The sequence below is a fragment of the Silurus meridionalis genome, chromosome 23 (assembly GCF_014805685.1).
Source record: "Silurus meridionalis isolate SWU-2019-XX chromosome 23, ASM1480568v1, whole genome shotgun sequence".
Lineage (NCBI taxonomy): Eukaryota > Metazoa > Chordata > Actinopteri > Siluriformes > Siluridae > Silurus > Silurus meridionalis.
The window spans coordinates 19,418,414-19,442,496 of NC_060906.1; the positions used below are offsets into that span (position 1 = coordinate 19,418,414).

Here is a 24,083-nt window from a genome sequence, read left to right on the forward strand (position 1 = left end):
CAAAAAGTAAATTATCCAATAAGCGCAAGGGATTGTATAACCTAAAGACCAATCAGGTTTAACGAGGTGCGCATGCGTGTTAGAGGATTTTGACACCCCGCTACATGCTGATATGAACATAACTTTGCAATGAGATGTACAGGTTAAATAATAATAATAAGGTTAAATGAAGGTTATTTATGTTTATTATCATTATTTAAATGTTTATTTCTGTGAAACAATGCCAGAATAATCAGTTTTAATAGATCAAAACGGTGTAGTCTGAGACTGTTCAACGGTAGTGTACATTAATCAGTGATACTGTAGGATGAACCTGTTCACCAAAGAAATGGGGACAATTCAGAAGATGATCAACATTACTAGGACATCAGTACGATTATTTGACCCAACAATGAATGGTAAGGGGGGGGTCTCATACTCATTATTAAGGGTCGACCGATAGTGGATTATACCGATACCGATAGTTGGCTGGATCGTACTTGCCGATAACCGATTAATCAAACGATAGTTTTTCAAATGGATATTGGACGGAAAAACACTTCATTTAAAAACAGTACTGAACTTTATTTAAAAAAAGAATATTGAATCACAAAAATGTGCAAACGTGCAATTAAATATGAATATACTAATTATTCTAATAAATATAAAAAAAAAAAAAAACTCCAAATAAATGCAAACAGTTGCATCGAAAATTCATAAAAAAAAACAAATAAACATGTGGTGTCAGTGATTCGCCTCTAGAGGCCGCTCTCGTACTGTATAACTCGACCCGGAAAAACTAATCAATTGGTCCCCTGGTGGTCTAGTGGTTAGGATGCGGCGCTCTCATCACTGCGGCATGGGTTCGATCCCCGGTCAGTGAACTAACCCCAGCTACTCTGGTAACCCCTAACTGGAGAAGCTGAAAGAAAGTTTATTCCAGCAATCAACTATTGGGGCCGATTAATCGACCAAACTGACATCTACTGATCCTTGTTTTCCATTTACAACCTGCAATAAGTGCACAGTCCTCTATAGCTCCTGCTCTTAATCTGTTACATTAGAATTTTTGAGTTTGCGTGCGACTTACTATTTACTTTAAGATTTTATATGTTCCAGCCCAATGGACCGGGATCCTGAGCCGAAGCTGTTCCAGCTCTGCGTCGGAGAAACAGGCTCCTAATCCCTCCATGCTGAAGCACCTGGTGTCCAAAATTACAGCTATAGGTCCCATCCCGGTGGCTGAGTACATGCGTGAAGTCCTCACTAACCCAGTCTCGGTATCTGTCTCACATCATTGTGTTTACTGTTTATTATGTGTCATTTCTGCGTCTTTTACAGAATTCTGCTGCAGTTTTGTGCTGCAGCACTTTTAATTTGGTCAGACGGTAAATCTTGCCTATAAGAAAGAAAAAGCTGATAGAAATCTGAGACTTCGTGAGGTGTTTTTTTAGTTAAAAAATAATTAAAAGACATTAGTGCATGATGTAGTTGAAGCATCACACCACCTGTTTATTTATTTTCTTTAACAAACATAACATAATACCCATTTTTTATAGGGATATTATGTGAAGAATGACATGCTGGGAGCTGATGGAGATTTCATCACATCGCCAGAAATAAGTCAGATTTTTGGAGAGGTTTGTGATTTACTTTCTCCAGTCTTGCTCAGCTGTTAGTTTGTAGAGTTTTACCATCAATGTAGTCAGGCTTTGAGTATTAAAATAATATTGCTTTATTGGACTTTGTTAAATAATGTCATATTATTATATATAACAAAATCATTTTTGTATTTATATGTTTGAAGCAAATAAATCTTTCCAAATAATATTGTTCCCTTGTGTCTCCCTCTCCCTGTAGTTGCTTGGTATCTGGTGTGTAAGCGAGTGGATGGCTGCAGGAAAACCCAAACATTTTCAGCTTGTAGAACTCGGACCAGGCCGAGGCTCCTTGACCAGTGACATCCTGAGGGTAAAAACACTGCGAGCTCTTCAGCCATCTCTATGTAACTTAATAATTATAAAGTCATAGAAAAATGAGTTTTAATTAATCCCTAAACTTAAGCCAAGCCTGTAAGTTCCTCCAAAGCCCACACTGGTGTCTATAGAAAATGATGAAGTGAGGCTCATTTGTGCTTTATAAGTAAGTGATTACTCCTGGCCAGAGTTGTGCAAGATGCCCAGTTTTACCCCAGGAACACTGGGTGATCAATACAACTAATACCTGGATAATATAATTTTATGCACTGAGCTACCCTTTCCCAGAGTGTTATTTTTTTTTTAACAAATCACTCATAGTTAACTGCAGTAAAAAGAAAATGGTACATGTTTGAGTCGAACCTTTTCATTTCTATTAGCTTTTTTCTTATTGCTTTTTTCTATTCTCAGGAGTCTCAAGTCTTGGTAGAACAGTAGAGGGCACTCTTGAGCAATTTGCTGGTTTTGCTCCCCATGTATATGTTTGAGGTTTTTTTGTTCTTTGCCACATTATTCCCATAATAAAATAAAAAATATATATATATATATATATATTTTATATAATATATATATATATAAGACTTGAGATAAATGAATAGATTGAGTGAAATACAGTAAATACCCAATTTCCTTACCGTAAACCCAAAGCAGTCCCGCTTCATTTGTTGTAGAGCACAGGCCAGGCTTTTGTGGCAGAAGTTCTTCAGCACCAGCCTTTGACACAGAACTGATGAAATATCTGCAGTGTTCATTAAAAATGGCTGCTGCTTTGCTCAAACCCACAAATGAATGAAGTGCCTGTGACAAGGAGTCTTAAGACTTTTTTTTTTTTTTAAACATTGTCCAAGCTACGAGAAAGCAGATTTGATGTGATTACTGTATACCCTGATGCTTTATAATACAACACCACATCGTCCTATTGTATTTAGACTGAATATCTTATTTGAACAGTTTGTTTAACATACTGTACTTCAGAGAAACAGAGGAACACTGGTTCCTGTCAGGAGTAAACCAGAGACCATACAATGGTTGTTAATTGCATTATTTTGGTTCTAAAGTATATCCTCTCATGTGCATAATCATGTGATGTGTTTCTTTTAATTATTAACAGTATTTTTTCCAATACACTGCATATGTGTGTGTGGGCTGCAGGTCTTCAGTCAGTTGCAGTCAACTCTGTGTGGAGCGTCGGTGTCTGTTCACCTGGTGGAGGTGAGCCCAAAGCTGAGCGAAGTCCAGGCTCACTGTCTGGCAGGAGAAAACACTCAGGTGTGTGTAAGTGATGATGAGTGTGTGTACCGCACTGGCACCACCCACACCGGCCTCCCTGTCTCATGGTACCACAGAATAGATGACGTTCCCAGAGGTATGTGCAAGTTCATGGATTAATATTAAAGTGTATGTTTTTTATTTATGTACTTCATCTGAAGTGAGTGAGAGAGATGATCAGATGTCCACTATAATGACAAAGTAACTGAAAATAGAAATGCATTATATGCAGTTTAGGAGACTCAGCAAACTGTATTATTTGTATTTTTTCTTGCAAAAAAAAAAAATAGGGATTTGATAAACTGTATAGTGTCTTTATAATAAGATTTTTGAGAATTTGTGGTGCATTTATGCATACATTACCTAAAAACTTCTTACTGATTTGTAATTGAATGGCAGAAACTGCCCTTAGACTTTCATTATATTTGGACAAAATATTTTTTTCCCTCAATCTAAGGTAATGTTTGAAAGGATAATCAGTTATAGAAATGAGGTAAGATATACAGAAGAATCTGTGGCTGTTGTTTAACACTTTTATATCTTGTGAAATACTTAAAGAGCAAAAACAAAAGTTGCTTGTTTGTGCAAATAAAATGCATAGAAATGAATTAATACATAGTGTAAGTGGTGTATGGTTGGAAAAAGTAAGCTACAAAGTTCACATTGTGTTTTTTTTTTATTATTGTTATCCGACAGGATTTAGTATATTCTTGGCTCATGAGTTTTTCGATGCTCTGCCCATTCACAAATTTCAGGTAAGCAACATTTGAAGACAGGCATGTTTGACAGAATGTAATTTAAAGAACAAAAGACACCATATAGTTGCAGTGTTTCAATGTGATATGTTGGTAGAGCTGAGACTCTTCGAAAGTCTAGTGTTCATTAGGATGCCTATTCCACCTTGACCCTCTGATGTTGCTGAGGAATAGTCAAAACGCAGGTGTTTCCGTCTTCGAGCGTCTCCATGTGTGTGTCGAATTGTTGATTAGTTTGCCACCGATGTTTTTGTATGGCAACGATTTCTATTCCGTTTTCGATACACCAATGAATTAGCTGATGTAGTTTGCCAATCTTCTTGAGTGTTCGAACGTTGTAAGTTGATATTATTGTGGCTGACCTTAGTGAAAACGGGGCCTTCGGGTTTGTGTTTCGTAGATGTTGATGTTGTTGTTTTTGTCTTCGAATGACCGTTGCATTACCGAGAGCATTTGCATGCCCTGTCATAGACTGAGATCTCTGGTGAGATTTCAAGCAGCGACCAAACGAAAACGAAAAGTTTTTGTTGCCCGGAATGGGTGCTTCTTTTGTTGATTTTAAAATCATTGAGGGTTTTTAACAAAAATTCGGGTGATTAGCCCTGGATTTGAACCGGCTGCACCAACGGTAGCGGATTTGGTTCTTTGAAAAATCCGGCCAGACAATCCGCTAGACCTCCAGATACAACTGAGGCAACTTAGATATGTCGGTCATTGTCTACGCAAACCAGAGTTCGAGCTGATCAACAAGTACTTTCTCCATCAACCATTTGAAAGACACCGGCGAAGAAAGCGTGGTAAACCAAAGCTTCTCTACCCGCAGTACATAGGCAAATTGATCAACAGTGAGATACCACCAACAGTTGACGAAATGAGAACAGCAGCAAGAAACAGAACAGAACGGAAGAAGATTGTTGACGCCTGCAAACCACAAATATTTGCAGCCGACTGATGAGGATTATGATGATGTTGGTTGTGAGTTATGATCATTGTGTAGATTAAGCAAAAACACTAACATAGGCATATAAATCATAAATAATTTGGCTTTAAATTGTGTGGACACAAAGCTCCCATTACTTCCTTGTACATCATATTCCTGTACTTAAAATGACTCAAAGTAACTACTGTTGCCCTCCTACTTGAGTCAAAGTGCAAAAGTATTCGATTGTAAATAGACTTAAGCATCAAAACGTAATAGTACTGACCTACGAGAATTATATTTGAATAATTGATACGACCTTTTTAATGAGGGTGAGTTTCTATAGTTATTGACATACAGTGAATGAACACTTACTCCACAAACACTCTCCCGAACCAACGCTTCAGGTCTCACCACGGCTTTTCATTTATCGCTACAAAGTATCGAGGATCGACACGTTTTTTCTGGAATGTTGTGGAATAAAAAGTAAGATATTACACGTTAAAATGCAGTGACGTCGAAGTTTTTCCGAAAATAAACAAATACTCTGATCAAATGCAAATTGGTGAAACATTTACTGAATTAGAGGAAGCGGGTACAAATACTTCATGACTGTGCAACACTATGGCTATGCAACACTAAGCCAAAAAAATAAAAATATCTATATTTATTCAAAATCTTCTTAATCTTCTTAAATCCATAAATCAATCGATTTCAAAGCCATGATGTTTTTCTTTTCTTAATATAGTAAATTTTCTCAGTTGAAACATTTTTATATGTTTTCTATGGGTTTTTACTCAGCGTTCCAATTGTTTTGGAATCTAATTAAAACAAGTAAATCAATCGGTTTGGCAGATGATTCTGCTAATAGGTTTATGTACTGTAACTCTTTGTCTTATACTGAAGTTGGTGTCATTCATGTGCTTTTAATTCATAAAGAAAACGGAGAAGGGTTGGAGAGAGGTCATGGTTGATATCGATCCTGAGAAAACTGATAAGCTCAGGTTGGTGGTGTTTCCTGCTCCCACTCTCGCATCTACGACACTCATACAAGTAAGTAGGCAAAAACTTCAAAAGCTCATTTATAGTTAATGTACTTTGTGGGACAAAACTTTTCATTTTGAAGGCTTTATGCCACATCAATGACCAAATCTTTTATTTTTCACACCTTCTGATTATCTGCACACTTCCCTTTTTACAGCACTTCTACAGATGTTGCCCGATCATCACTAATGAGCAAAAGGCAAAAAATAAAGAAAAAAGAGGCAGTGCAGAGCACCAGCCTGTCAGTTATGCTAAAATCTTTTTAAGAATATAGATATTTCCTCATGGAATCAGACTCTGCAACATCTGGTTTCTATTTGAGGCACTCATTTGAATCATAGATGAGAGAAGTGCTCGAGTTGGTGGTGTATGTGTAGACTGCCAGAGGTTTACATCATGTGTGCATGCCTGCTTTAAAGTCATGCCGAATAGTTTAATAACAGGAGCCTTCATGCCAAATCTGACCTCATGCAGTGCTGGTGCTGTTTGAATATGGAATTTGGTCTCGGTTCTTTTCATTCCAAGTTTTAATTGAGGAGAACCATATACTTGGTATATTTGGTATTTTCTTGTCTAATGACATAACAGATTGAAAAAAGCTCTAAATTAAACGAAATGAATTGTTTTTTCAATATTGAGAACTTTTGTTGCTAATCAAGAAGCTAGCCAGTAAAGGAGGATTTTAGCTAGCTAGCTTGCATGCCTTGTTGACATCTATAAAGGCGTGGCAGTGTAAAGATATCATTGTCAGGAATATAATATGTATGCTGTAAAATATGGGTGTGTACAACATGCTTCCATTTCGGGAGTTGCCATGTATCTAGATTGCACTCAGACTCTAAATCTAATATAAAGATGAAGGATTTTAACATTTCTTAATAAGATAATAATTTCTGATCACCTGCTGTATTCAAGTCACATTGCAGTACGTTTGGAAAATATAAACATTCACTCAGATTTACTGTTGCGTACTATCACTATTACATTAATCTCATTCGATGTTATTGCACAAGATTAAGGCTTTTAATACCAGCGATTCCTGTCTTTTAATGTCCTTACAGGTTGTTTTTTATGAGCTCCCCCTTTCATGTTGTCTTCATATCACATATGTATATCATTGCACAGGCGGATGAGCAGCGGCAGCACGTCGAGGTTTGTGCAGAAGGCGGAGTCATTGTCCAGACGTTGGCTAGTCGGGTCTCTGAGGACGGGGGTGCAGCACTGATCGCAGACTACGGCCACAATGGAACAAAGACAGACACATTCAGAGTGAGCTTCCTGCTAATGAATAGTTTAGTCAGCCTTGTGTCGATGAGCCTAATTTACTCCATCTGCCTTTCAAACTAGCGAACGAAGGCCACATACAGTATGTATCTATAAGAGTAATTCAGCTTCAAGTTTACAGTTATTACAAATGTGTATACAGAATAACTTGCAGATTTAAGTTCAGCCTCGTCTTCCTCACACTGTGTAGAGATAACACAAAATATATACAATATGATATGATCTATCCACAAACACTCCTGATAACAAATTCTCCATAGACAATCACTAAGACTGTTATTCCTTTTAAGGGTTTTAGAAGACACAAACTCCATGATGTGTTGGAGGCACCAGGCAGCGCAGACCTGACTGCAGATGTTGATTTTAGTTATCTCAGGAAGATGGCTGGAGACGCGGTGGTCTGCTTCGGACCCATCACACAGAGAGCATTTCTCAAAAACATGGGCATCGACACACGCCTGCAGGTCACTAATCACACACCCGACACACTCCATAATGTTTGATGCACGAATTAATGCTTTACACTGACGGTAATACATAATCACCAGTGTAAACTATCAGACCGGTTATTTGAGCTGTGCTGGATCACCTGATTACTGTCATTCATACAGTTTTTCAACAGTACAGCTGCTAAAATATATTAAATACAGGCCAAATGAATGACTCTATTATAATATCAATATCAAATCAGGAGCTTTTCAGTTCAAATGCATGTTAATATTAATAGATTTGCGCAGACGGAGCTAAAAATCACAAAAAAAAAAAAATTTTATCGTTGTCATTAATGTAGAGCCTAATTTTACATTTTCTAATGATTTTAGAATTTCAAAATGATGCTTAGACTGCTGTTTTTCATATTCTGCATCATTCTGACTTAAAGCATACACTGTATAACCAAAAGTTTGTGGACAACTGACTCAATTTGTGCTTTTTTTTTTTTAACATCCCATTCCACATTCAGTCCCTATTTGCTGTTATAATAACTTCCACTTCTCTGAGAAGATGCTCTACTAGATTTTTAAGTGTGGCTATGGAGATTTTTTTTATTCAGCCACAAGGATGTTAGTAAAGTCAGGTAGTGATGTAGGTGAGGTGAGGAGGCCTGGAGTGCAGTCAGCCTTCACATTCATCCCAAAGATGTTCAATAGGGTTGAGATCAGAACTCTATAGGAGTCCAATTAAGATTTTACTCCAATGCATGTTAAGCATATCTTCATGGAGGTGGGTTTGTGCACAGGGGCATTGTCATGCTGGTACAGGTTTAGGTCTGCTAGTTCAGATGATGGAAATTGTAATACTACCACATTTAAAGGCATTGTATACGGCCTGTGCCTCCAACTTTGTGGTAGCAGTTTTGTGAGGAACCACATATGGTTGGAAAAGGCAGGTATCCCAATACTTTTGTTCATATAGTGTTTTAATATCCTTCCCAAAGTCTACTGTTCAAATTTCCTTTACAAAAATCCTTTATTTAATTTCAGTAGCTGATTGATGCCTATCTATGATTATCCATCACGAACTCTCATTCGTTAGAGTGACGTCAGCATGTTCCTCTTGGAAATGGAATGCACTGTTGTTTCATATTTTCCAAAAATCATTTACAATAAAAATCTTTTGTGCTTTTTAGATCCTAGATTCTGGTTTAGGTGAGCAGATTTCTGTGAACATTTTTCTACCCACAAATACGGTGCATGATCTGTTTGTGTCGATTTTTCTGTATCATAAAATTCTGACCACTGTTTGACACTGGTTTGACACAGGTCCTGCTGAGAAGCTGTAATGACTCCTCCACCCGAGCTCAGCTTGTGCATGGCTACAGCATGCTGACTGACCCAGGCAAGATGGGCCACAGGTTCCAGTTCTTTTCGCTGTTGCATCCTAGTCGCCTGGCTCAAAAGAAGGAGGAGGAACTCGTCATGCTGAAGAGAAGGGGGAAGGGCACGGCTCCGCTTCCTGTTGCTGGATTCACTGAGCTCGGCCTGAACTGATAGTCGACTCAAAATAAATCACTTTTTCACTGTAATGCACTGCACAGCAGACATCTGTACTATTCTTGTGTGTTTGTCAGGAGAAAAATGTGCAAGACAGTACAAGAAGAGTTAGATGATGAATTATATTTGCTAAACAATACAGGTGTGAAACACACTTTACCATCATCCACCATGAAAGAGAATGGAGAAGCTTGGACCAAATAACTGAGCACTTAACAGACTTGCATTGACGACACAAAAGTCTACTCAAATGTGGAATGTATAAAATAAAAATACACAGCGCCATCACCATTTATAGATCATTTAATACCCTTCTATCTACGGGATGTTTTACAATTTTCAAAGTTGCTACGTAGTGTCTTGGTTTGTTCGCTGCACACTGTGTCGGTTGAAGCACTTTGTTGATGCCAGCATTAGACTATGCCTTCATGATAGAATCAAATTTTGCTGCAGATCAATTTTACTAAAAGAAGTCATGTTTTATAGAGGTCTACATCACTAAACACTGAATTGTTGTGCAAATCATGCAGTTCAGTTTGTGTTTTATAAATAGATAGATGGATCGATATATATATATATATATATATACACACCGTATTTTTCGTACTATAAGCCGCTACTTTTTTTCCACATTTTAAACCCCGCAGCTTAAACAACGAAGCAGCTAATTTATAGATTTTTCCTGGGTAAAAATTTCACCGGTGTTGATTTTTAAACGCACGACGATACCAAAAGATAAACTCCCGAGAGAAATAGTTCTGAAAGGAAGGAGGAAGACAGTGAACAATGAATTTCTTGGTAGGCTACTGTTTAGATACAAGCCGTTGTAACGCGTTGAGTCTGGGTGAAGGGAGAGCGCGCTAACTCCAGTTGCAACAGAAATCATATAAGCACAGACAGGTTTCCAAAACTCGTGCTTTTTTATTTTTCTTGGCAACAGCGTTACGGGTTAGTCAAAGAAATTTAGAAATGAGCATCAGAAAATAATGAACACATAATCCTCAGTCTCACACGCACACACACGCAGTAGTGATGTCCGGTTCGTGAACAAATCGTTCATTTGAACTGGTTCTGTTTCAAGAACCGTTTCTTTCGGACATGTCCGACATACTGAGAACGATCATGAGCTGTTAACACGGAGCATGTGCGGCTAACCAAACAGTACACATGCTGGTACCGCGGTTCTCGAGACTCGATTCATATACTGGTTGCTAGTTTTTTAATCTCCAGTACACAGAATCAAAAACCGACACGTCCGACATATAACAACGATACTGAGCATGCGTGTAATTTCAGCGGGACGAAATGGATTATATATTTTAAAGTAAATTAATAAACACCAGAAAGTGGAAATATGTTTATGACTTACTTTCTGATCGCTGTAAAAGGATCTGTTTGGGTCGGCTATATTGCAGTTTATGAAACGAGCGAAAGAAGCATTTTTAAAGTATTAAATTGCTTTTATAATGAGATAAATGTCTGTCTATTGTATTTATTTATGTTTGTATGATCATAATCATGGATGCTGCACAAAAATGTGATTCCTTGTTTTTCCTTAAAAGCTGATTGTTTAAAAGGAAGGAATAAATGTACTATTATTAGAGTAAATCATGACACTTTCACAAGTAGAATTTATATTAAATGGAAATGTTTTAATATATGCCCTCATGCAATATACATGACTTTATTTAAATGTGTTTAGTGTGTATATTTGCATATGCATGACGTAAGGACGTAAAAGAACTGGTGAACCGGTTTTTTGAAAACGCGGTTAATCAGACGCGCCATCACGTGATCGGACAATATTGTCTCTTAATTATTCTGCCATTGGTGCAATGACACTGTATCTGATTTGATTTGTGTGTCAACTTTTTAATTAAAAATCGCTATACCTTGATTTAAGAGAAAATAAAATGGTCAAACGTAAATTCAAATTAATTGGGGAAAAAATAAAATCGCCCAGTCCAAATATACACGAGGTGGTTTCGACATTTTCAGGGGTTGAGTTTGTTGAAAGTCTTCCTGATCTCTTGTTGTCTTCCAGTGAGTTTCACGCTGAATTTCATATATGCTTATTGTTTTAGCTCGCTGCCCATGATGAAATCTCAAACGTGGCAAAGCACGTGGTCAATTACTCGAAACTTTTTGATACCACCTCATATATACATATATCAATCCAAATGGAATACTTGAGCCATGAGGGAAAGAACTGTGATTTATCCAACCAGGCAACCTTTCAATTCTTAACAGGCCATTGTGGTCCTACGGAAAGTGAACTTTATTTTTTCTTTGCTAAGAATATTGAGAAACATCATGCCCATCAGCATAAAGCTCACAGTCCAATTTGATTATGACTTGGTTGTAACGAGTCTGTTTACCTAAAATTATTAACTCCGTTGTCATGTCATGCATTATGTGCTGCTTTTAGCAAATGAATATAAGTTTTAACGAAGAAAATAAAACCACTATGTCTAATATATAAAAAAGGACAAAACAGCTGTGTTCAAGTAAAATATTTTAAAGGCTGGTCAGGTTACCAGAGAAATAAGAGCTGGCAGTGAATAACGAAAACACACACACACACACACACACACACACACACACACACACACACACACACACACACACACACACACACACACACACACCAAGGCTTTTTATCGTGAAGGAAAGCCAGATTAAAAACGTTCCATATGTCAGAAGACTACATCAAGAGAAAAATACACCAACATGGCATTAAATGTTTTACCACAAGTTGAAAAACACTATATGGTTTCAGAAAGACCAGGTTGTTATTATGTGCTTCACATTGCATGAAAAGGCAGAAAATAAAGAAAATAGTGGTGTGTAAAACAATAAGAATCAAAAGTTCACAATTCCATGGTGTAACACTACACATTTGGATGTTTTTTTTCAAATTCGAGAACATTGTGAAAATGAATAGAAAATACTGTAAGATTTATGTCAGCGTTGGTTTGTTATAACGTAAGCGTATAGATAGTTATAAAAAGAATAAAAAAAACTCATGTTTGACTATATTTTAGCTAAAACACTGAATATCATACTAAATATAACATTATAAATATTTATATACATGTACAAAAAAATCAATACTTAAATACAATGTATTACTCCATGTACAAAGTAAATACTCTACTATACTCTACTAGACTAGACTATATTATACTATACTATACTTTACTATATTATAATATACTAGAGTAGACTAGACTAGATTATACTATACTATACTCTACTATACTATATTATAATATACTAGACTATTATACTATACTATACTATACTATACTATATTATACTATACTCTACTATACTAAACTAGACTATATTATACTAGACTAGACTAGACTATATTATACTATACTCTACTATACTTTACTATATTATAATATACTAGACTAGACTGGACTATATTATACTATACTAAACTATATTATACTATACTAGACTAAACTATATTATACTATACTATACTAGACTAGACTATATTATACTATACTATACTATACTAGACTATATTATACTATACTATACTAGACTAAATTATACTATACTATACTTTACTATATTATAATATACTAGACTAGACTATATTATACTATACTATACTAGACTACACTAGACTAGACTGTATTATACTATACTATACTATATTATACTATACTAGACTAGACTATATTATACTATACTATACTATACTATATTATACTATACTATACTAGATTAGACTAGACTAGATAAGACTATATTATACTATACTATACTATACTATACTAGACTATACTAGACTAGACTAGACTATATTAGACTATACTATACTTTACAGTGTAAAACAGAAACAGTATTAAATCTTAGCTTTAATCTGTGAAAAGTAGTGACATTTTGCTATATGTTTAATCAGCCAAGGCAATGAGCTTTTTGCCTGGTCACATTATCAGATCCAGAGTCACTCTGGATGAGAGATGAAGGAGTCTCCATCTCTCTCTCTCTCTCTCTCTCTCTCTCTCTCTGCCTTAATGAGGCTTCATGGAGCCACCACATCTGGTAGTCATTTAGCTCGAGTTGAGAAGGGGAGTATACACACACACACACACACACACACACACACACACACAAGCTACATGTTGGATTCTATTCTGACAGGAGTAGCACACACGTGGCTCCAAGCATCAGCAGCAATTAAAAGATATGGTTACAAAAAAAGCCCTCAATACAAAAATACACCAACACACGATAACCATCCCACAATAAATACATGCACGTCTCTATAAACCTCTCCGTATTGTATTTCCTTCTTTTGAGACTAAATAGAATGAATCTGGAGCCCTGAAATGAAATCAGCCTTTACCTGACACACTTGTTCATACTCATACTTAGTGTGAGCAGACAGTATTTAGTAGATCGGTTTTCCACCCGCTGTCCTCTTTGTTCATGTACCATGAAGCCCACTGGGTGCAGCACAATGTGACCACAGATCCGAGCTTTCCCATTTACTGCGAGTTGATTTTGCTTTAAAAGAGTACAGCTGCAGCCATATTGGACTGTTTTAGTCAGACTGACACTGTCAGCACCTCACTGTGTTAATGCGTCAACAATGCTTATGTGCTGAGACAAAAATATTGATCTAGGCATTTATTATAGGTTATGATATTACGATAATTTTCTTTTCAAAATATACAACAGATTTTAAAATATGACTCTCCAGTCTGTCACAGCAGGCAAGTAGAAACAGATGCTATGCAAATTTTATTTAGTAAAATCAAAATCGTAAATTAAGTACACCCTTAGACGAAGTGCAAACAACATATAAGGGAGAAAATCGAATAATCACTACCAGGTACAATCAGTGGTCAAAAGACCAGAGCAGGAAAGATTGGTGAATCAGTAATGAGAACATCCCTTTGCAATACTGCTTCAATTTTCATATTTTTTCAAGTAGGACCATTAATAGACAGCTGTTTCAAAATTTAATGATTCATGTTCATAGACACAAATTTCCTTTATCCTTATCCTTATCCCGACCCTTAAACTAACCATATATTGCCTGCCGTATTCTTTGATTAAAAACAGGGGAAAAAAGAATACCACTGGCATTTCTGTCAGCATTACCCATGATCCTCTGCCTACATTGTTATGGGGATGGAGCCAGACGCAGGCAGTCGGAGTGAGTGACACAAAAAAAAAATATAAATTCGCGTCCATGAACACGAACCAATAGATTAAAGTTTGTGATTATATCAAGATATGCTGTGAGACTGTGTTGGTCCTTTCCAAACCGGAATGTGATACTTGAAATATAATTTTGAATGGATAAAATGTAAAATAAGAATAATGGTTTAGTTTGATGTTCATTACAGTTTATACTGATTAAAAGCTGTATGGCTGAAATAACTATTAAATATACTGTACACACTGACACACTTTGTTTGCTGGCGTGCACGAAAAGCATGTCAACTTGTCCAAATGATAACACACCATGAAATATTCTAATAAAAATAATCTTATCTGAATATGGATTTTCTTTTTATTATACTTTATATACTATTTATACATAATTTTATTTCCAATTTATTACAATCTAATCATTTCATAATAGATATCCTACAGCTAACTAGCTTCCGAGTGCTTAGGATTTTAAATTAACACAAAAGCTGTCCTGATACTTTACTCAGTATTAGAATTGTACATATTGGCTAAATTATGAACAACCTTAATACATGGCTAACATGTTAGCTAACCTCAATTAGTTTAAAAGCTAAGCTAACTACTTAGCTGCTGAAATTATCGCAGTGTTTTTCTAAAACTGGGTTTTGGGCCAAATTTTACTGTCTAAATCCACCCAAAAAGAATCACCTCCAAGCAACACTGAAAACTTCGCATCTACACGTCCTAACGTTATTGTTTCCATAGCAACAGCTAATCCAAAAACTTTAACATTAACGACAGTGGCATGAAGTGAAGGAGTCTCCAGTGTCAGTGATTCATACCACTTTCCACGTACAGGTCAATCATCTGAGTCGATTTGCATTGTGTGCATTTGTATCACAAGGAACACGGGTGTATTATTACCTGGAAAAAAATGATTAATTATTTATTCATATTATAATTAATTTCATTTAATTAAGTTATTGCTGTTTCCTCATTTTGTTTGAAAAACAAGCGAGATAAAACCTTCTAGAAGTCCAGCTCATGCACTGCTTAGTAAAGACGAGAGATTCAGTAATCCTGGACCTCTTGCTTGAGGAAACTTTTATCACAGTGATCGTTTTAAAAACAGTGGCTATGATCTCACTGCACAAAACAACTCACACACCTTCAAATATATGTAATCAAATTAAAATGAGGAAGTGATGGCTAGAGACAGAGGTAGGGGTTAGCTAAATCAAAATGATACAACAGTTACACTATATGTACAAAAGTTTGTGGACACCTGACCCTGTGGTTTTTGAACATCCCATTCCACAGTGTTTGCTATTATTGTCTAATACTGTGATTTTTTTCTACTAGTGTGTGATGCAGCGTGTTTTTACTGTGTAAGGATCTACTTCCGCATTTACTGCCATTCTACTAAATGTTCCTCTTAATAGTTAACAGTTCACACTTGACAGAAGTTGTACAGAAGAAAGATTTTATTAGATATGTGAATATTAAAAAATATTACAAAACAATGACTGCTGCCAGTCCAGTGGCAACATGGACCAACAAAAGATTCTCAGGATCACGTCATTACTGTTACATGCAGTAGAAATTTGGCGGCCTTCATTCAATCCATACTTTATCTCTCTCCAGCATAATCACATAGGCTTAACATACGAAAATATAGGATTCTCCCAAACCTTTTTTTTTTTTTCCCCTAATGAATTATCAAAGGCATACTTATCTGTGATACAATCTGCAATGGCTCCCAGTTTAGAAATATGTGACAACAGTAAAAAAGAGCAAATTTACTACACACTGGACACACTGAATTAAACGGTTATCAATACAGAAAGACAACCACAACAGTGTTGATTTTGTGTATGAAACTCCCATGAAACTTAAAGCACTCATTTTGAGTAAAAAAACAAACAAACAAACAAATGGTTTAAGAAAAAGGCTGAAATTATAAGTTGCATGGTTTGGATTTGATGTTTTGCTTTATTAGGGCTATGCTCATTTTGCTAACATGATTTTTTAAAAATTACGATAAATTATATAAACTCTGGACTGTACAAACTCTCTGTCGACATCCTCAAGTAACCATCAACTATGCTGCATTGTTACTCTCTGTGACAGATTTGCTACAGATTTTAGCACCTTCCAGATTTCTTTCTAAATTTAAAGTACATGGTGTCTTCACAAATAAATGATTATAGTAGGTTTGGCTCAGTTTGAAGGTAGAATTGAATTTCTAATTTATTTTGGGGATTTTTTCGTCTAATAGTTTGTCATTTATTTTAAGTAAATTTCCATTACTGAGCCAGTAAGTTTTAAAGCAAACTGATTGACTACATTTGGGGCAGTTCACAATTCCTTCAAACTACTTACATTTTCAACTTATGGCCAATCTATTTTAAGCACTCTTAAATTATTTAAAAGCTATAACACATCAGTTTCTTTCTTGTGATCGACATTTGCTTGTGTGGCAAAACTCCAAACATCAGAGATGGCAAAAATTTTATAAAATATTAAATAATAAATTTTGGTCTTTTACAAAAAAAAAAAATAATAAAATAAAATAAAATCCAGAAAGAGGTACAGAAGCAGCCATTTTTCAGTCATAAAATTCCACATTCACAGACATAAATCATGTACCAGTGTTACTTTACCTGTATTTGCATACTGGAACCTGATTGGCTCTTACTTTTTATGATGCAAGAACACTCCTTTGATGGCTTCAGTACTTGTGAAGTTTAGGTTTTTTATTCATCCTGCAGGCTCAAATTAATTTTTCTGACAGAAAAATTTTAAATTTTAATATGTTTAGGGTCAGTTTAAATTACCACTTATCATTATGATTTCAAAAACTGAGAAAATGTAACGCAGAATCTGGGGGAAAGTCCTGCTTAACCTCTGTTCAGATGCTTGAGTTAGAAATTAGGAAAAAAAAACTAAAATTGCCCAAACACAGCTTACCAGGATAGCTGGTGTGTCTTTCTGTCATAGCTAACTATTTTAAACTTCAAATGAAAAAACTATTTTCAAATAGTTATTCAGTTAAATAAATGAAAGAAAAGAAAAGAAAAAAAATTACAAGCATTTCAGAGCATCTCTGAGCAACTTACTTCATAGTGAGGCCGATGTGAGGAACAGTGTTAGGCGCAAAAAGTTCAGTCTGTGAGCGTTAGCAACATTTTAGAAATAACATAAAAAAAAACAGATGAAACTTAAAAACAGGAATTTAAAAAGTCCCAAAAGTTCTCAGTATTCACGACATTTTAGTCCACACACCATCTGATACCATTTTAGACCGATAGTGTTTAAAGCGGCTGATTCTCAGGTTCATCATCTGGCATCACGTTAGCTTTTCTTTCTGAAATGCCAGCTTGCGTTTGTCACACAGTGTATCCCAGGAAACATCAGCTAACTTAATCCACAAAAAAAACGTTCACATTTGTATCAATAAGAAACACTGATTTCAGTTTAAAGACTTGGGATGGAATTTGATATCCATGAAGTCATATCTTTAACTCGATCTCAAAAAGTTGATAGATTTCTGTGGTCTCATAGTTTTCACAAAAGAGGTTCAATATTTGCAATGCCTTCATTATTCACATTCTATTCATTCCACCAGAGTCCAAATTCATAAACAGGCTTCGTGTTCAAGTTTAGAATCACTTTTTCTGCAAAAAACAAAACAAAAACTTATTAAAATATTATTGAGGCTAAGGCGTTCCCACCGTCCACCGTTTTCTTTTTTTTTTGTTTTGTTCCCACCACATCTTCAAATTGCCTGAGGTGAGAGGAATGGCAGTGCAATTGGTTGTTAACAATTCATTCCAAAATGCTGGATTGCTGAAAAGGCAGTGAGTGAAAAGACTGAATAGGATGCGAATGTCAAAAAGACCAGGTCTCTGGAATGTTATGAAAAGAGAACAACCTGAAAGCGTGCGCCGTGCCCTTGTGCGCAGATCCGGAGTTACTCTTCGCAGATGCTACGTTCCTAATCGCCGCCTGTCCACTCTTAAGTGTGCTTCATCAGGCAGACCGTTGACACCATGCCGTCTTTTTAATGCCAGTCTCGACACTTCGTTTGGCTGAGTGAGCAGATCACCGATACAAAAATTCTTAAAGAGCGACTCTGACGTTTAGAAGCAAGTGTACTAAGTCATCCAGACTTCTAGGGGTCTTCTTCCATGTCCTCTAAGTTGGGAGCCATGATGAAGTGTTTGGGATATGGAAGGCTTCTTTCGTCGGCGTATTCCTCCCAGCGCGCATCGTCGCTCTCGTGGGTGATGTAGCGCTCACCTCGCCGCGTCTCAAACTCCCGCAGGTCCAACCATGTTTGGTAGTCCTGTCACAAGTGCAATACAGTGGTACATTACACTCACAATCTATTACAAATCTTTCAAATGAAAGGATTTCAGACATTTGACTATCCCGAACCACAAGTCTGTCTTACAGACATAAAAACTGTATTTGGAAAACACTTTTATGGTTAGAAAACGAACACACTTAATTCAGAAAAATTTGGAAAAAGTCATTTCTGGTGTATGTAAATGCTGCTTTATGGAAAAGATGTAATTAGAATCAGAATCTGAATCTGAATCAGGTTTATTGGCCAAGTGTGTTGACACACACAAGGAATTTGGTTCCAGCTGTTAGTGACTCTCAAAGTACAGACATAAATAACACTATACATTTAGCTTGGATTATACAAGACAAAACAGACTATACAAGACAAAACAGACTATACAAGACAAAACAGACTATGTGAGACAGTATGAGTATTAAATAGGGATACAGATTCTATGACAGATCAGTGATGTACATAAAGTGTGAGAGTGCATGGTAGTGCAAATGACAGTATTGTGCGTCAGGTATGATAAAGAGTTACTTTGTACACTATATATCAGCCATAGTGTGTGTAACATATACGGATAATGTGATGACTGACAGTTCTGCAGTACTTATAGATATGATATGAAGCAGGGAATATAATTAAGGTGAGTTATTAATGAGGGTGATTGCCTGGGGAAAGAAACTGTTCCTGTGTCTGGCAGTTTTGGTGAACAGTTTTAGTTATAATAAATTATATATAATTTAATAATGAATTAAAGATTTTCCAGTTTTAAATGGAACTGTTAGAGTAGGTAATAGTTTATCGTATTACTACTGCATTTCATCTGAAACAACAACAAAAATCACCCCTTCTTGGTCACAGTTACAAACACATATATAATAGGTAATTGTAGAACACTAACATTTACAGACTTTTGTAAAATCACACTTTACTAGCAATGTAGTGTCCTTATTTGAACGAACTATGGTGTTTATTAATCCACCCCATATATGCAACGTGATTTCCACAAGATTGATTTGGTATATAGAGAAAAAAACATTTTACAACAGTCAATGTGTTTTCACAAAAATCAACACACAAATATAGTGTATATATAGATATAGCTGTGTAGGTAGTCCATACCTGAAGCCAGGGATGGCTGAGAGACTTGTCTACACTGAAGCGTTTCCTCATCTTCACTTGAAGCAGGTTGTTAATTAAGTCAATTGCTGGTGTTAAAAAAACAAACAAACAAACAAAAACTCAGAAAGAATTTTCAGACTGTCTCTGTGCTTCAGTATAAATTTAGCCTGAACGATACTGGTAATAAATACTTCTAACTATAGATTGTGGCAGGAAAAACCTTCCTCCTCCACCTTAGCTAAAATGATAGATACACCCTTTCTCTCTGCCACCGTGTCTCCACAGCCTCCTACCTTCTCCAGAGATTTCCCTCCAGGGGTTGGGTGGATACATGAAGGCAGCGTTCTGGATCTGGTCATTGATGTCTTCATCCTCATTAAAGGGGAAGGTGCCACTCAGACTCACGTAGACAATGACTCCTACTGACCACATGTCCAGGGAGCGGTTGTAGCCTTTACTCCGCAGCACCTCGGGAGCCAGGTAGGCTGGTGTGCCCACTACTGAGCGCCTGAATGACTTCTCTCCGATGATGCGGGCGAAGCCGAAGTCGCAAAGCTTCACCTACGGTTAGTGTGATGTCAGATAGATGAAACAGGGTGGTGTTTTAAAAATGTGAGGGATATTTGAACTGTGGAAAAAAAAAAACAATGTGCTCACCTGTGGAAAAGGCTCTGCTGATGCTAGGAGCACATTCTCAGGTTTCAAATCGCAATGCACAATGTTCTTGAAGTGGAGGTGTCTCAGAGCCACCAATATCTGATGAAAATCAGCAAACGTGGGGTGATTAGCGGGAGAATTCACATTTACGGTGTTTGACAGACGCTCAATCAAAGCTCTATCTAATTATCTACTTTCTACACCTGAGCATTTGTGGCTTAAAGATCAAGGGTCCAGCTGTGGCAACTTGGTGGTGCTGAGATTTGAACTCACAACCTTCTGATCAGTCCAATGTATTAACTACTGAACTAACACTTCCTTTAGCATTTTGCCAGATTCCCTTACTTAGAGTGACTGACAATAATCTCATTTATACAAATGAGCAGTTGAGGGTTAAGAGCCTTGCTAAAGGGTCCAGCAGTTCCATCTTAGTGGTGGTGGGATTAAAACTGACCTGCTGATCAGAAGTTTAAAATCTTAACCACTGGCCTTCCCCGTAACCTGCTTTGAGCAGTTGGTTATGTACTATTTTACTGTTATGTATGTCAAAATCAGCACTAACCTACATATATGTATACCATCACATGGTACTACTCTCACACACACACACACACCTGCTCCCTGTTTGTCTTTAATGACCAGCTGTATATAAGTTTTAATTTGTCACTGTCACTGTTCTAGTTTATCTCGTTCTTGTCATAAAGTGCTAAAGTTTAATTAATTTTTATTTGTATAGCGCTTTTGACAAATGACATTCACTCAAAGCAGCTTTACACATAAAGCTATAATCAAAGAATGTATAGGTTTGTTTGTTATAATTGTAAGTTTGTTCCTAATGAGCAAAGCTGTGGCGGCTGTGGCAAAGAAAAACTCCACTAGATGGCATGAGGAAGAAACCTTCAGAGGAACCAGACTCAAAAGGGGAACCCCATCCTCATCTGGGTGGCACCTAATATCCATTTATCATACTGTAGTTCATTATTGTTGAGGTGTGCTGTGGTGTGCAACCTGTGGTCCTGAACCACTGTAGTAGACTGCTGACATTGAGATGGTATACTATAATATATGCTTCAGGCTTGTTCTTAGTCTTCATATTTTTTTTTGCCAAGTGTCCACAGTTTCTGTTTAGGTGTTGAAATATTATAGTTTAAACTGTTTGTTCTGAACTTTTATAAATAAACGGTGCACTTGCATCCACCACATATTCTTTGACGTGACGGGTAGACTGTCTTTTGTACAGAAGCCTTGTTCCTCACCTGAGTCACTAGGAATTTTGTGAGCCGCTCTGGAAGTCGACTCTTTTCGCTAGACAAGATCATCTCCAGCATATCTCCATGGAGCTTTTCCATGACAACAAACACCCGCTCAGGTGTCTCAAACATGCATTCAAGGTTTACGATGCCCGGGTGGTGCAGATTCTAAATAAAAACATGGAAAAAGCAAAAGAGTCTGAACGAGAGCAGAGAGCTCATATAACAAGAAGTGGAATGTTAAGCACTCATTACAGTAATAAAACACAAAAAAATAAAAACACCATTTGTTTTTTTAATGTAATTTTACCTGTAAAATGGCTACTTCGTTCCTCAGCTGGCTCTCCTGCTTGGTGGGGAAACGCATCTTATCTATGACCTTAATGGCAACATCTCTCTTTGTTTTCCTGTGCTTGCCTTTAAATAAAAAAACAACATAAAACAGGGGTCACTGACATTAACAAAGTGCATTTCAAACAAAACAATCTGGCGACGAAGTCCGTCTGTCTCCACCGCTGTTCTATATTGTTTGTAAATGAATGCAGTCATTAGGGGAAAACACAGAAGAGTTCCACTAATAAAAGTTTATTTGTATGCCTTTTTGCCTCCCTAAAAGCATCGTCTTATGCAATTATTTATAGTTGTTGCACTCTGTACTTATATACTATACTGTGCAAAGAGTCTTTTACAAGAAATGCTATAAAGTTGCCTTCTTATAATGATGCCTTCTAAATAATGACTTCAAAACATTTCTACAAAAGAGCTAAATACTATAAAAAGCAGTAAACAAAAATACACTAATCAAATTCTGTATTTGGCATGAAATAAAAGGAAACAATACACAAAATATAGCTGTAAGCAGCGATGGCGGGCCCTTGCACGTTTGTGTATCTTTATACGGTGCCTCCCAGAAAACAATGCACGGTGGGCAAGTGCATCAAGTGGGTAAATATCAGTGGACTATTTTATGTTGTTACTGACCCCTTTGGGGACTGTAGGTAAAAGAAACCTCACATTTTAGACAAACGGGGGCGCTAGTGAGCCACTTAAGAGACACACCTTTGTCTGACCTTTTTGTCCACACTTAACAGCCGACAAATGTGATGTATGTGTCAAATTTCAAGTTAATCTAAGCACGCCAAAATCCTTAAATATGCCTGAAATAAAAGTAAAGTTTGACGTGTTGCCATGAGAACAGCGTTCAAGATATCGAACATCCCTTCGCAATTTATTATCTACAATGTCTCAGCATCATGTTGATTACGTTTGGTGTCAATCGCATGAATATCCTGGGAGGAGTATTTAAAAGTTCACCACATGCAACTGTCAAAAAATCCACCTTTTGTGACTGACACACTTCCTGGCGCCTGTTGGTGGCGCTATGTCCGAGATTCACAATAGGCACAACGATGCGATCGGAATCCTTGGCCGAACATACACACCGCGTGTCATCCGAATAAGACTTTTTTTGCTTTAGATATTAGACACTTCCTGTTCTCTGAATTCGCCATAAATTTGTCGCCTCGCCATGGCAGCAGCGTTCGAGATATCAAAAATCCCTTCGCAATTTAGCAAGTCCAATGTCTCGGCATCATATTCACCATGTTTGATGTCAATCGCATGAATTCCCTTTGAAAAGTTCACCACATGCACTTATAAAACAAACCAAAATGGCCGACTTCCTGTTGGGCAGAGCTCATATTTTTGAGAGCGAAAGTTGTTCGGGTCGATGAGATCTATATGCATACCAACTCTCGTGCATGTGCGTACATAATTGCCCGATCTGTGCACCAATGTTTGTTTTTGCATTTCAGGGGGCGCTACAGAGCCTCCCCGCCATATGCCTGTATTCCAGCCTTTGCCCGGGCCTAGTGACGCACGACTATGACGTGTGTGCCAAATTTCAAGAGTTTTCGAGCATGTTAAGGGACTCCAATTGGCCAATGTGTGTAAAAAAAAAAAATACAAAAAAAGTGACAAATAATAATCCGAGCAAAAACAATAGGGCTTCGCACCTTTAGGTGCAGGCCATTCTGGCCTGCTCCTCGGTGCTCGGGCCCTAATAATCCAATCAGCTTTATAAGGAAATTGCCTGGTAAGGTTTTACTGAGCATCTTAAGAATATGCCATAATATTCAGCAGACTTGCATATATAATTATATAGAGAGATATAGATGTATGCTATTTGAACAAGTCTGTGGACACCTAACCATAAGATTTTTTCAAATATTTTTTAATCATATACAAATTCACATTCCATTCCACATTAATCCTCATTTGCTCTTATATTAACCTCCTGTTTTCCAGGAAGATG

General features: G+C 36.8%; 2 protein-coding genes across 4 annotated transcripts in view; one reads left to right on the forward strand and one right to left on the reverse strand.

Moving 5' to 3' along the window:
- The first annotated feature begins 88 nt into the window (after positions 1–88).
- Positions 89–9,505, forward strand: ndufaf7 (NADH:ubiquinone oxidoreductase complex assembly factor 7). Its single transcript, XM_046836868.1, has 10 exons — positions 89–398; positions 1,099–1,259; positions 1,539–1,619; positions 1,840–1,950; positions 3,108–3,321; positions 3,921–3,979; positions 5,838–5,951; positions 7,068–7,211; positions 7,517–7,690; positions 8,987–9,505. The coding sequence occupies exons 1-10, from the start codon at positions 308–310 to the stop codon at positions 9,212–9,214; spliced, it is 1,377 nt and encodes a 458-aa protein (XP_046692824.1). The 5' UTR covers positions 89–307; the 3' UTR covers positions 9,215–9,505.
- Positions 9,506–15,849: 6,344 nt separating this feature from the next.
- The window catches only part of LOC124377239 (serine/threonine-protein kinase D3-like), a 56,369-nt gene continuing 48,135 nt past the window's right edge, over positions 15,850–24,083 (reverse strand). For all 3 annotated transcript variants that reach the window (XM_046836632.1, XM_046836633.1, XM_046836631.1), the window contains exons 14-19: positions 22,080–22,186; positions 21,776–21,937; positions 20,520–20,618; positions 20,156–20,423; positions 19,863–19,948; positions 15,850–18,731 (exon numbers count right to left, since the gene is read on the reverse strand). In XM_046836632.1, the coding sequence (XP_046692588.1) occupies positions 18,558–18,731; positions 19,863–19,948; positions 20,156–20,423; positions 20,520–20,618; positions 21,776–21,937; positions 22,080–22,186 (896 nt within the window). In that variant the 3' untranslated portion in view covers positions 15,850–18,557. The remainder of the gene's footprint in view (positions 18,732–19,862; positions 19,949–20,155; positions 20,424–20,519; positions 20,619–21,775; positions 21,938–22,079; positions 22,187–24,083) is intronic.

Excerpts from the sequence above, each read along its gene's own strand:
- ndufaf7 (XM_046836868.1), top strand. The coding sequence starts at position 308 with ATGAACCTGTTCACCAAAGAAATGGGGACAATTCAGAAGATGATCAAC. Across the intron at positions 7,212-7,516 it reads CAAAGACAGACACATTCAGA|GGTTTTAGAAGACACAAACT; the intron begins GTGAGCTTCCTG and ends ATTCCTTTTAAG. Across the intron at positions 7,691-8,986 it reads GCATCGACACACGCCTGCAG|GTCCTGCTGAGAAGCTGTAA; the intron begins GTCACTAATCAC and ends GGTTTGACACAG.